The following is a 13,401-nucleotide window of genomic DNA, read 5'->3' on the forward strand; positions in this document are numbered from 1 at the left end:
TTAATATATATTGAAGTAAACAATATTATAGTGTATATTACATGGTGTTACAAATTGAAAAAAAAAATACATTTTTCGTACATGAATTCCTTACTTTAAAAGTAAAATTTTACTTCTTTTGTAACGTCGTTTTATATTTAAATATTATCTAGGTTAAGATTGTAAATTGATTTTGTTTCAAATGAAAATTTTAAAAATATTTGAAATGTGATTTAAATTTAATTTTATAATTAAAAAAATCAACCATTTTCTTTGAATTGAATTGTGTAAAAAAATATAAAATATAATATTTTCTATTTTCAATATTGATATTTGCTATTATAAACTAAATAATTTAAAATATTTTCTCATTATATATTAAAACATATTTCATAAGAAAACCACACACATTACATAACATAGAAATTTTCAATACAAAATATATATAGTTTTAATGAGGTCATTTTGACAAAATGTTGTAAAAAATTAGTTATAAGAACTACAAGTTTGAATATGAATTAATAAACATGTATTTAATTTTTATATATATGCGGTTTTAATACAAAAAATCAGTAAAACAATTTTTTATTTATATTCATTATAGTTAAGTACGTATGTGTTGGAGTTCTTTAATTTAAAGACCGACATGAAGACTACTATTGAAAGATCTTTAGAATAGTTTCAATCTATAAAATTCTATCATATAGCATTTTAATTCTGTAGGACATCATGATGAGGACTTTTTGTTATAAAAATATCATTTACAGGATTTTTTTTTTGATATAATAATCCATAGAACGCCATCGAACATTTTATGATGAGAAGTTTTATGTATATATAAAACTATCAAAAAATATTTTAATTAAATAATTTTAGAAGATTTTCTGCTTTTAAAATTCTGTCTGCCGATCTTTTATATATAAAGAAATCCGCCAATGGAATTTCATATATATATAAAGGCACCCTATCGATAGAAAAATTGTCAGTTGGTCTTTAGGTTTTCGGAATGATATTCTCCCATGGCTTACATAAAGTCGGACAGTAAGCCCATCTGACATACAAGTTTGTCGTCAAAAGTCAAATCACAATAGTGCAAAAACTGCTAAGTTCATTGGCAAATTGAGATTTATTGTGAAATATTGCGTAGATTTTTTTTCCTTTGACACCCTTTGTATAAAACGAAATGTTATGTTACTTTCAGCAGTAAATTCGAAAAAAAATCCAAAGAAAAATTAATTTAAAAACAAGTAAGCAAAGGCTACAGTCGAGCGGGGCCGACCGTTGAATACCCTACAACACTATAATAAACGATACAGTTTATATAGGCGAGATACTCGAGAGAATTCCACAAGATATTGTGACAAATTATAAAAGAAAACCATCAGCTTTCGTTCTCTAATTTTCGAATAATAGCAACTTTAACTAATTTGCTCATTTCCAATTTATTGGTAGATGTTGCTCGTAAATGGTCTTCCTAGATCTGGAACCAATATTTCGCAAAGACCTATAATCTCTCAGAAGTGGTAAAAGATTAACATTTATTATTGGTTTTTGACTGAAACGCATCTATATGAGATACAGACATTTAACTATATTCTTCAACGAAATCAGCGTTAACGAAATAGTCAGAAGTGCGTCTTTCCTGTATTTGTGAATTCTCCAAAAAGTCTCTGGAATAGACATTTTCGTATTTGTCTACAAAAGTTGGCAAACTATTTCACACATTGAATATTTTTGGATGGCCATCCAAAACTGCTTGGCTTTTGCAATGTCCGGTAACCCCCTTTCAAATGTGCGTGAGGATCGGGCGATAATTACGACCTGCCGACAATTTTGCAGTTTTTTGGTCCATTTCAACCCCTAAATATATGGCGATCATCTCCAAAAAGAGTAGGCTTCTATTCTGACCCTCATCTTATCTCCATGCGTAAGGATCGGGCCATAAATGCGATCTGTATATGATATCCTGATATCCTAACTACTTAGTTTTGTTAGCTGTAGAAATATTACCAAATGTTTAATTCAAAATGAAAATATGCCAAAAATATGACAAAATTGAAAAAATATGAGAAAATTTTACAAAATCAATATTTTCATCTTTAGAGAGATATTTTTATGCGATTTTTTCAGACTTTTTTCTTTCCTACCAAGAGGCCATTCTGAATTAATGAGAACTGTCGAAATCAGTTCAGCCGTTCTCGACATATAAGAGATCTTTCAAGCATATCTTCTTTGATAGACATATATATATAGCACATATTTTGCTATATATCCGATTTGTTGGATATTAACATCAATGTAAAGGTCAGAAGTAACCTTGTCATGGCTTTGTGATTTCACCGGGATTTAAAATATTCGCGGTTTAATGAAAAATTTTGAATTTTTTCAACACAAAATATATGGTCTATTTTACCCGCTAAATATTATCCGATGACCACCCAAATTGGTAGGCTTCTTCCCCGCCCTAAACTTTAGCTACATGCGCAATTCCGCGTCGATTGGTCTATAATTGCGACCTGTATAGCTACTGCAAAATCCGACATTTTTTCAGTATTTGGTCCATTTTAACCCCTAAACATTTGGCGATCATCTCAAAAAGAAATAGGGTTCTATTCTGGCCCGACCCCGACCTTCATTCCAAATTTCGTGAAGATCGGGCCATAATTGCGACCTGTAGAGTGATTACAAATTAACATGGACAGACGGACGGACGGACATACATAGCTAGATCGACTCAGCTCGGCGAGATAGGATGATCCATATATACTTTCCTATGTGGGAAACCAATATTTCGAGGTGTTACATAATTTTTGGCCCAATCAAACTTATAATACCCCCAACACATAGTGTTGTAGGGTATAAAAATATATATATTCATTTTTTGGAAATCTTATGTAAATATTTATTTATTTTATTTTTTTATGTACAATGTAATTAGAGATTTCATTTCTTTGGTGATTTATATTGGTGAAAATATCGAATAATGGGAGGTACTGATGTATGGGGCCTATACGAAGACCTAGACCTGCGTAGACAATTTTCTCTCAAATGCTGTAGTTCCCATTATGAACTCTACATACGAAATTTGTATGTCACTAAATATGAATTTGATGTTTGAATAATGTCACTAAAAGCATCAAAATACCGAAAAATGGGAGGTACTGATATATGGGACATATACGAAAAACTGGACCTGCATGTGCAATTTTCCATAGGCTTTAGTGCCCATTACGAATTTCAAATACGAAATTGGATACAACTCCGGTGAATAATGTCCCTAAAATCATAAAAATATCGAATATTGGGAGGTACTGATATATGGGGCCTACACGAAGACCTGGACCTGCATAGACAGTTTTCTGTGATAGACTGTAGTTCCCATTACGAACTCTAAATACGTAATTTGAAACAATTCCGGTGAATAATGTCGCTAAAATCGTCAAAATACCGAATATAGGGAGGTACTGTTATATGGGGCTATATGAAAACGTGGACCTACATGGCCCATTTACAAACTTAACCTGCCTACTGGCAAAATAAACATGTGTGCAAAATTTTAGCCTTCTATCTCAATTCGTTCGAAAGATAGCGTGATTACAACAGACAGACAGACAGGCAGACGGACATGGCTAAATCGTCTTAGAATTTTACGTTGATCAAGAATATATACAATTTGTTGGGTCCAAGATCATTATTTCCATGAGTTACAAACGGAATGACAAAATGAATATACCCTCCATAGTATGGAGGATACTCCATAGAAAGTTGATATGAGAATCAAGTATCAAATAGCATTGATGTGAGGAGGTGATTTTGATATATGTGTGCTTGAAATCTCAAATTTGGCATAGGGGGTTGATTTAGGGTTGGGAGGTGGAAATTATTCATCCAATTTATAACTTGATATTAAAAAATTGTGGTCATTTATTTAATATATTCTATTTGGGACAATTCTCTTAACATAATTCAGTTAATATAAATTCCTTATTCCGCATACGAAGTAGCGGGCACTTGCTAGTATCTAAATATTTCTCTTAACCAGAAATTTGATATGAATATGTAATTTATCGGAATTTATGATTTTGGATGTGATTTCGATTTCATTCAAATTTTGCACATACCAATATTTTTATCTGTATCAGATGCTTCTGAACCTCCCCTATAAAGAGTCAATAGCTTGAATAATCATGACTCAAGGCTGGGGGTATACAACTGTCGGCAAAATGGACTGATACTTTTTAACTTGTTTTTGTCTAACTTTATTGGTATTATAAGCAGGCTTATATAAGGAAAACTCCGGATTTTGAGAATTAGGAATGTTGCAAACACAATTACCACCCAAAATGTATGTAACTTTACTCAAAAAGGTCACACTATTTGGTATCATGTGTTTGTGGATTTTGTTGGTCCTTAAGATTTTGAAATTGCTGGTAATCGGTTTTAATTTGCTCTTGCATCTCTTGTCCTATTAACCTTTATTTTGCACAAAATATGTAATAGGATTGATTTTTGGCAAATACGAGCGAATTCAGTTTAACACCATAATGACGACAGAACTTCCATTTATTCAACTCCCCATCAATTTTGAGTCATCATAAACTTAACTTTCAAAACAACCACTTTAACTTTAGATTCTAAGCCGTATTATTTATTAACTCAATACCAAACATCTCCATTGTTATATGCTTTGTGACTACTGACGTTGGACGAACGTGCTTTTTTTGCAAAACCAAAAAAACTTGCGCCACATTTATTTTCAATTTAACTTTTAGCCTCCTAACTGAGAAGGTGAAAACACACTCAAGTATTTTCCAAAATCAAAAAAAACAACAACAGATTTGAGTCGTCGTTACCTGAAAATAATTACAACTGAACAATAACTGCTGTAGCTACTGAGCAGTTGTGCGGTGAAGTAATTAGCGAGTCGATTAACGCGTCTGTAAAGTAACTATGTAAAGAAAAGACGATTTTTAGACACTTATTCAAATATTTGAAAAAAAAAAACAAAAATAGGAAAATAAGATTCTCAATTGAAAGTGAAAATGCTGTAGTATTTTCGAGTTACAAATATTGATATGACTGTATTTTACGTTCGTCTAAAAGGGGTAAGTCGTTCAATATGTATTTATATTTCACTTGGCCTGTTAAAAATACAGGCTCAATTTTTTATAATTGTTGTAAAAAACGGAGGGATGCCTAGTTTTTAATGTATAGAACCAAGACCAAGACCTTAGTCTTCGTTTGTTGTTAACTTTTTTTCTACGTGGAATCCATTGGAAATGAAGAAAACTAGTTAAAAAACAAGTAAGCAAAGGCTACAGTCGAGCGGGGCCGACCGTAGAATACCCTACAACACTATAATAAGTGACACAGTTTATAGAGGCGAGATACTCGAAAGAATTCCACAAGATATTGTGACAAATAATAAAAGAAAACCATCAGGTTTCGTTCTCTAATTTTCGAATAACAGCAACTTTAACTAATTTGCTCATTTCCAATTTATTGGAAGATGTTGCACGTAAATGATCTTCCTAGATCTGGAACCAATATTTCCCAAAGACCTATAATCTCTCAGAAGTGGCAAAAGATTAACATTTATTATCACCCCGATTCTTAATGACAATTCCCTGGGAATTTTTTCCCTATTCCCTGTTCCCCTATTCTAAATAAAATCTCCCGGGGAATTTTTTCCCTTTTCCCTTCTCCCTTATTCTAAATGAACTTCGAAAATGGGAAACTCTTCCCCGGGAAAAAAGTAGGTATTATGAATGTCAATAAAAGGGCGAATGTGATAACGAATTTTGGGAATAATTCCGCCAAAAAATTGCAAGCGAGTTGTGCCAAAAAATGTAAGTATTTAAAATTTTTCATGAAAAATGAAAAAAAAAAACATTTATTTTTACTTTCAGGTCAAAAACAACAAACAAAAAGCAGTTAGACATTCTGCTTACCTCTATGCAATTACATAGCGATATTGCGCGAGGTTGGTTTAAGGGAGGAAAAGAGGAGCTAAACCGGGTATGGCGCAATTTGGAGGCGGAATTAAATGCTGCCGGGCCACCATCAAAAAGTGTTGCCGAGTGGAAGAAGGTATGTACCACAAAATTTGATTTGTACAATGCACAAATGACAAAAATGCAAAACCTTTTTCAGGTATGGGCCGATCAAAAAAAGTATGTACGGCAGAAGGCGGCACAAAACCTCAAATACTCCAGAGGAACTGGTGGAGGCCCCAACATGGAGCAGAAGTTTTCTGCAAACGAAGAGGCCATATACGATTTGGTTGGCATGAAGGAGTCAGTGGAAGGTGTGGCCATCAAGTATGGGTTAGGATCTTCCACTTCTACAATACAGAACCCAGAACGCCTTCCAAATGAAATTCTGGAGTTGCTAGAGCCAGACGGAGAGGAGGCTGAATGTCCTGCGGTGCACAGCAATGAAGACACTCCGCAAAAGCCGCCGGCGAAAAAAATTAAAATAAGTGGCCAGCATTTCAATACACAGGCATCCGCTCGCGACGTTCTATCAGAAGAGATAGACATTCAGAAACGTATGTTGGATGCAATGATTGAGCAGCAACAAATTTCAAAAAAGGTGTATCGTTCTATTGACCGCCTTTATGAAGTCAAAAAGGAAGAACTAAAAGAGCAGAAAAGGCACAATTTAATTATGGAAAAATTGCGGCTAAGAGAAGTGGAGGATAAAATTGAAAAGAACCGCCGACTCTTAGAACTGGAAGAACTGAAAAATAATCTAGAAAGTACCTGAATATATATATATACACATACACACAGACTGAAAACGTGCATATGAACGTACCTGTAAATAGTATTAGTTTTGTTTTTAGTTTTAGAATATGAATTTATGTGTTTTCTTTTTGTTTGTTTTTGAACATGAATTTTATTGAGTTTTTTTTTGGTTGTTTTTGAATTGTTTTTTAGTTTGTTTAAAATAAAATGTGATGCTATTCCTATGTGATAACTAATCCTATGTTTTATTATTTTAATTTACAAATATACATTAGGCTGTCGCAATATATATAAGTGATTGATTGCCGTTTATTAGTGTCTGAGTCTAAATTTAGGGGAATATCTACTACAGATTATGTCCAATATTATTTCTAATATTTTGGGCAACCGACAAATACTGCTGCGTGGCCAAGGATACTACATCACTATCACTATATTGTATGCTAATACTATCAACATGTTCAACATCGTTGACGTCAGTATTGCATTTGAAATGAATGCATATATTATGCAAGGCACAGCAAACATTTGTGATTTTTGCGGCTTTTTCAGGAGAATAGTGCAACTCCCTAGCACCAAGAATGCACCTCCATCTATTTTTCAAAACGCCATTGGTGCGTTCAACTACATTGCGGCACTTTGAATGGATTTCATTGAATTTAATTTCAACTGATTCATCCTGTGGACATCTATGAGGGGTCAAAAGCCACGGTTCTAGAGAATACCCTGCATCTCCTAGTAAAAAATAAAATATTAATTTGTGAATACTTTCTGTTGTCATTCAAAACCTTACCAAGGAGCCAATATTTACTACCGCCTGTTCGATAGACTTCCTCAAGGTGGGCTCGCAACTCGCTGGTATTCCAAATGAATGAATCGTGGCACGCCCCAGGATGCGATGCATCCACGTACTGAATCCTCAACTCATGATCACACACCTGTAATTTTTGTTGTTGTTAAAAATCAATTATTGATCATTCCGATGAATATCTTGAACACAAACAATCAGCGAAACTACTTACCAGCATAACATTCAAACTATAGTAGCCCTTCCTGTTGTAATATAAGTGCTTATTGGCGGAGGGAGCAATAATGCGGACATGTGTTCCGTCAACGCATCCTATAACGCTCGGAATGCCATGCTTTATATAAAGCGCTAAAGCAATTTTACGTTTCTCCTCTTCCGTTCTGCAGAACCTTATCCATTTTGGGCAGAGATGTTTCTCAAATATATTTATGACTTCCGTGAGAACTTTGCTAAGACTACACTGGGCCACAGACACGTCGCAATCTTTTCCTATGCCTGTTTGGTACCCGCCTTCCGCAAAGAAGCGTAGAGCCGCACTTAGTTTCACAACAGGAGAAACTGCAAATGACTTACGTTTAGGTTGAATGTTGGAAGTTAACACGCCCAACAGATACTTGAATGCCGGTTTGTTTACCCTATAATATTTTTCAAATCTTTGAAAAGTAAGATTCTTGTTAATAAATAAAATTTAATAATAGTTTATTCATGTATGTACTTACAAAGATTGAGGCAACTCAAGTGGGTTGATGGCATCGCGTAACCTTCTCCTTTCTATCCTTTGCATATTTTTCTCCTGCTGCTGCACTTCAGCGTTTTCTGCATCAGCTAGCATCACAAACGCAACACTAAACATTTTTAAATTGTTTTTTTATAGTTCTTTTTTTATTTTTAATCACTTTATGCTTTTGAAGTCATAAAAATATTTGCAAATTGTTAGCCAAACAAAACAGCTGACGCAAAACAGCTGACTTCGAATAATCGAAATTCTCTCTCCCTTATTACCATTCTCCCCGTTTGTTTAGAATAGGAGGATTTTATTCCCGGGAAAAATAATCTCCCCGGGAATAATCTCCCGGGGAGTATTCAGAATCGGGCTGTATTGGTTTTTGACTGAAACGCATCTACATGAGATACAGCTATTTGACTATATTCTTCAACGAATCATCTTTAGAGAGATATTTTTATGCGATATTTTTAGACGTTTTTTCTTTCCTGCCAAGAGGCCATGCTGAATTAATGAGAACTGTCGAAATCAGTTCAGCCGTTCTCGACATATAAGAGATCTTTCAAGCATATCCTCTTCGATAGACATATATATCGCACATATTTTGCTATATATCCGATTTTTGGATGTTAACATCAATGTAAAGATCAGAAGTAACCCTGTAATGGCTTTGTGATTTCGCCAGGATTTAAAATATTCGCGGTTTAATGAAAAATTTTGAATTTTTTCAACACAAAAGATATGGTCTATTTTACCCGCTAAATATTATCCGATGACCACCCAAATTGGTAGGCATCTTCCCCGCCCTAAACTCTAGCTACATGCGAAATTCCTCGTCGATTGGTCTATAATTGCTGTATAGCTACTGCAAAATCCGAAATATTTTCAGTATTTGGTCCATTTCAACCCCTAAATATTATGCGATCATCTCCAAAAGAAATAGGGTTCTATTCTGACCCTAACCCCACCTCCATTTTCAATTTCGTGAGGATCGGGCCATAATTGCGACCTGTAGAGTGATTACAAATTAACATGGACAGACGGACGGACGGACATACATAGCTAGATCGACTCAGCTCGGCGAGCTAGGAAGATCCATATATACTTTCCTATATGGGAAACCAATATTTCGAGGTGTTACATAAATTCTGGCCCAATCAAACTTATAATACCCCCAACACATAGTGTTGTAGGGTATAAATATCAGTCGATTTTGCCGAAAGATGTATACCCTCAGCCAATGTTAGATTATTTAAATATATTTTGACTTCCGTTATGAATTTTCAAATTGTTGACCCTCCATAGGAATGGGCCAATATTGTCCATTCCATATCGAACCTTAATAAATATGATATACAGGGTGAAATCAGCAGAAATTGTTCAAAAAATAAAGAAGCGACTTGATCGAAACCCACGTCGCAGTGGCCGAAAAATGGCTCGTGAGCTGAACATATCGCAATATTCCATTCGGCAAATATTGAAAAATGAGCTCGGGGTAAATCCATTGAAATTCGAAAAAATGCAAGAACTTACACCGCAACAGAAAGAAAATAGACTCAAAAGAGCTAAAGAGTTGCTTCGCTTGCCGAAAGTGGTGAACTGTCGAATTTGGTTATCTACGACGAGAAAACATTCGTTGTCTAGCAGTTTGTAAACAAAAAATATGATCGTGTTTATTGCCAGTGCAATGGCCACCAAAATCTCCGGATACCAATCCATTGGACTATTGTGTCTGTGGTATTTTGGAAAGCAAGGTTGTCACTAAAAAATACCAAAGTGTCGACCACCTCAAGCAAGCGCTTCGCCGGAAATGGGTCAAAATACCGCAGAGCAACATTCAGGCAGCGTGTTTTTCGTTTCATCCAATAAAATTAAAAAAAAAATTTAAAAATTATGGCGTTTGACTGTGTTGCAGTTTTCTTATCCCACCCTGTATAACGTACATTTACGCTGATGGTAATTTTTGACAGTTTATGCATATATTTCTCAAAAAGTTATAATGTGTCTCCCTTGAACCCTCCCCAAAAATATTGTGAACAAGTCACTGATTCAGTTGCTATGTCTTTAAATTATTGAGAACAAACCATTAACTATGTTTGGTATATCGTTTTTTTCCCATTAAAAAAATTGCAAAGTATTTGGGTCAACTTCAAACACTTGCGTGATAAGTTAGAAGAATGTGGAGTTTTTAGTACGCAAGTAACACACATACATACATATATTATTGGCAGCAGCAGGAAAAGTTAACGAATAGGTAATGGGGCAAAATCGTGGACTATTCATAAACGCAAGGGGTAAACAACCACCTAATAACTAGATTTCCTATAAGTTTTTTCTAACAGCCGGCTGAGAAGTCCTTAAGAAATAGCTACAATAATTCTGCTGCGGGATTTATGTGTTATTATACACTCAGCCACATGGCTACAGAGGTATTTATATCCTGCACCACATAGTGGTAAGGGTATTATGTATCTGTGAATTTGTTTGTAACATGGAGAAGGAAGCGAGATAGGCTTTTGAGGATCTTCATAGAATCACTTTCTGAGTCGATTTATGCATGTCAGTCCCTCTGTGCGTTCGTCTGTCCATGTAATTTTGTGAACAAAATGCAGGTCGCATTTATTATCCAACTGTGATGAAATTTTCCAAATAATATTTGTTTGGTCCAGGGACGAACCCTATTAAAATTGGTGATAATCGGATCAGATTTAGATATAGCTCCCATATATATCTTCAACCGATTTCGTGTTAATAGTGCACCAAATGGTCAATATCAGTCCGAAGGTCCTAAATTTTGGTACATCCGACCGAATTCAGTTTAGAAGCAAGTACAAGAATTCGGAGAAAATCGATTCAGATACAACAAAACTGCAACAAAGTCAAACGCCATACTTTTTCCTTTTTTTTTTTAATTTTATTGAATAAAAGTAAAAAATGTCGGAAATAGCATCAAATTTTAGAATAAGTTTAGATTTGTTCGAATTGGTTACCTTTGGCACGAATTGTGGCCTTCAAACGGCCAATAAAACCGTAACACGCTGCCTGAATGTTGTTCTGCGGTATTTTGGTCTATTCCCGGGGAAGCGCTTGCTTGAGGTGATCGACACTTTTAGTGCCAACCTTGCTTTCCAAAATACTCTGAGTAACCTCATTTTTAACCATTCTTTGGTGGCGCGTGCTGAGTGTGAGTGTAAGTGAGAGTCCTGTTGGAATGTCCAAGATCTGCGGCCAAAATGTTTGCGTGCCCAAGGCTTTAATTAATTCACCCTCCAGAATATTTTCGCGACAACATTCGGCGTATAAAATATCTGGTATGATGTTAAGTACCAGATATAAAAATATAAAATATCTGGTACTTAACATCATTTTTGTTGAATATATATATATATATATATATATATATATATATATATATATATATATATATATTTTTTTTTTTTTTTTTTCTTCCGATTTGGTGCATAGGTCTCTAACACTCGTAATATGCTTTCAACAAAAATGATGTTAAGTACCAGATATTTTATAAAGTTCGGAAATAACTTTGCCAAATTTTATCGAGAACGGCTCCCACATATATTCTTAATCCGATTTCAGGTGTATTGTGCAAATAATGGCTAATATCAGCTCAAATGGAGTGAATTTCGGGACGTACGTTTCCATTTTGTGCAACTCGGCTCCCAAATGTATTTTTTTAATATAATCCTTCTCGAAGTGATATCATAGCAAAAAAAATTAAAATTTCTTCGTTAAATTTAGTGAAAATCTATTCAGAATTGCACATGCCTCCCATATATTAGTTCCCTTTGAAACCTAACTATAACTGATCTAAAGCCAAAATATCCGCTCTTCACGACATTTAGAATGGAGGTGGGGCAAGGGTCAGAATAGAGATGATCGCATAATATTTAGGGGTTGAAATGGACCAAAAATTGAAAAAAATCCTGATTTTGCAGTTGCTCTACAGGTCGCAATTATAGACCAATCAAAGCAGAAGTTAGCATGGGGCTAGAGCTTAGGGCTGGGTAGAAGCCTTCCAATTTTGATGGTCATCGGGTAATATTAAGTGGGTGAAATAGGCCACAACATTTGTGTTTAATAAAACTAAAATTTTCCATTAAAACGCGAATATTTTTAATCCCGGAGAAATCACAAATAGACGAACAGGTCAATTCTGACCGTTACGTAGATGCCGATAGTAAATATATCGGTTATATATAGCGAAATATATACAATGTGTGTATACAAAGGAAGGGGATGTTAATTAGAATGCTTATATCTCAAGAATGGCTGTACCGATTTTGACAAATTTTGTCAATTCAGAATGTCCTCTTGACATAAAGGAATAAAATTAAAAAATCGCATAAAAGGTATCAATAATGATGGTAATATAGATTTTGTAGTATTTTGTGACATTTTTTATTTTTTCATATTTTTTATCACATGCTATTTTTTGAACATATAATATATATTTTGTAATATTTTTTCACCTTACAACACAGGTTGGGGATATTATATAAATATTGCAAATATCGTCCGATCCTCACGAAAATTTTCACAAGTGTAGGGTTGGGCTCAGAAGGGCTAGGCATATTGTTTTCAAAGATGTCTGTTGGATGACCATTGGATTATATTTAGCTGTAAAATAGACTACAACAACTAACAGCCCGACGGAGTGCATAAATATTGGGCAAATGTCCCTACTCAAAATCCTAATTTCAAAAGTGAAATCTTCCAATATGGATTTGGTCATAAGGGGGCTTCTAACATATTGTAGTGTTGTAGGGTATAATATAGTCCGCCCCGCAGGACTATAGCCTTTGCTTACTTGTTTTATAATCTACTAAATTTTTCCTGTAATTATTTAAAATATGAAATTTGTCGCACAGTGTTACTTTTTCATTTCGATTGCATTGTCACTCTAAACAGTTCGTGATCGACGCCCCTGTGTTCTCCCTGTTGCGTTATGTATGTGCCTACTACATATTTGCATTGACCAACTGTTTGCGTGCTATAATGAACGTATTATTGCTATTGTCACTCTCATTAATTGGTTCAACGATGAATGAGTAGCAAATTATGTGGAGAGTTAACAATAAGAGAGTGAAAAAGCCAAGAGAAATGCCCTATTGGCTCCCCCTTGC

General features: G+C 34.6%; 2 protein-coding genes across 2 annotated transcripts; one reads left to right on the plus strand and one right to left on the minus strand.

Annotated features, from left to right (window-relative positions):
* The first annotated feature begins 5,578 nt into the window (after window positions 1–5,578).
* Window positions 5,579–6,964, plus strand: LOC131803458 (uncharacterized). Its single transcript, XM_059124787.1, has 3 exons — window positions 5,579–5,828; window positions 5,889–6,069; window positions 6,133–6,964. Coding segments are annotated over exons 1-3 (798 nt in total). The 5' UTR covers window positions 5,579–5,826; the 3' UTR covers window positions 6,748–6,964.
* Window positions 6,965–7,015: 51 nt separating this feature from the next.
* Window positions 7,016–8,623, minus strand: LOC131803457 (putative nuclease HARBI1). Its single transcript, XM_059124786.1, has 4 exons — window positions 8,256–8,623; window positions 7,751–8,189; window positions 7,522–7,666; window positions 7,016–7,463 (listed from the first exon to the last, which is right to left on the minus strand). Exons 1-4 carry the CDS (start codon window positions 8,387–8,389, stop codon window positions 7,075–7,077), a joined length of 1,107 nt encoding a protein of 368 aa, XP_058980769.1. The 5' UTR covers window positions 8,390–8,623; the 3' UTR covers window positions 7,016–7,074.
* Window positions 8,624–13,401: the final 4,778 nt, after the last annotated feature.

Source organism: Musca domestica, unplaced genomic scaffold (genome assembly GCF_030504385.1).
Source record: "Musca domestica strain aabys unplaced genomic scaffold, Musca_domestica.polishedcontigs.V.1.1 3, whole genome shotgun sequence".
NCBI lineage: Eukaryota > Metazoa > Arthropoda > Insecta > Diptera > Muscidae > Musca > Musca domestica.

Excerpts from the sequence above, each read along its gene's own strand:
- LOC131803458 (XM_059124787.1), top strand. Across the intron at positions 6,070-6,132 it reads GTGTTGCCGAGTGGAAGAAG|GTATGGGCCGATCAAAAAAA; the intron begins GTATGTACCACA and ends AACCTTTTTCAG.
- LOC131803457 (XM_059124786.1), bottom strand. The coding sequence starts at position 8,389 with ATGTTTAGTGTTGCGTTTGTGATGCTAGCTGATGCAGAAAACGCTGAA. Across the intron at positions 8,190-8,255 it reads CTTGAGTTGCCTCAATCTTT|ATTTGAAAAATATTATAGGG; the intron begins GTAAGTACATAC and ends TACTTTTCAAAG. Across the intron at positions 7,464-7,521 it reads TAGTAAATATTGGCTCCTTG|GAGATGCAGGGTATTCTCTA; the intron begins GTAAGGTTTTGA and ends ATTTTTTACTAG.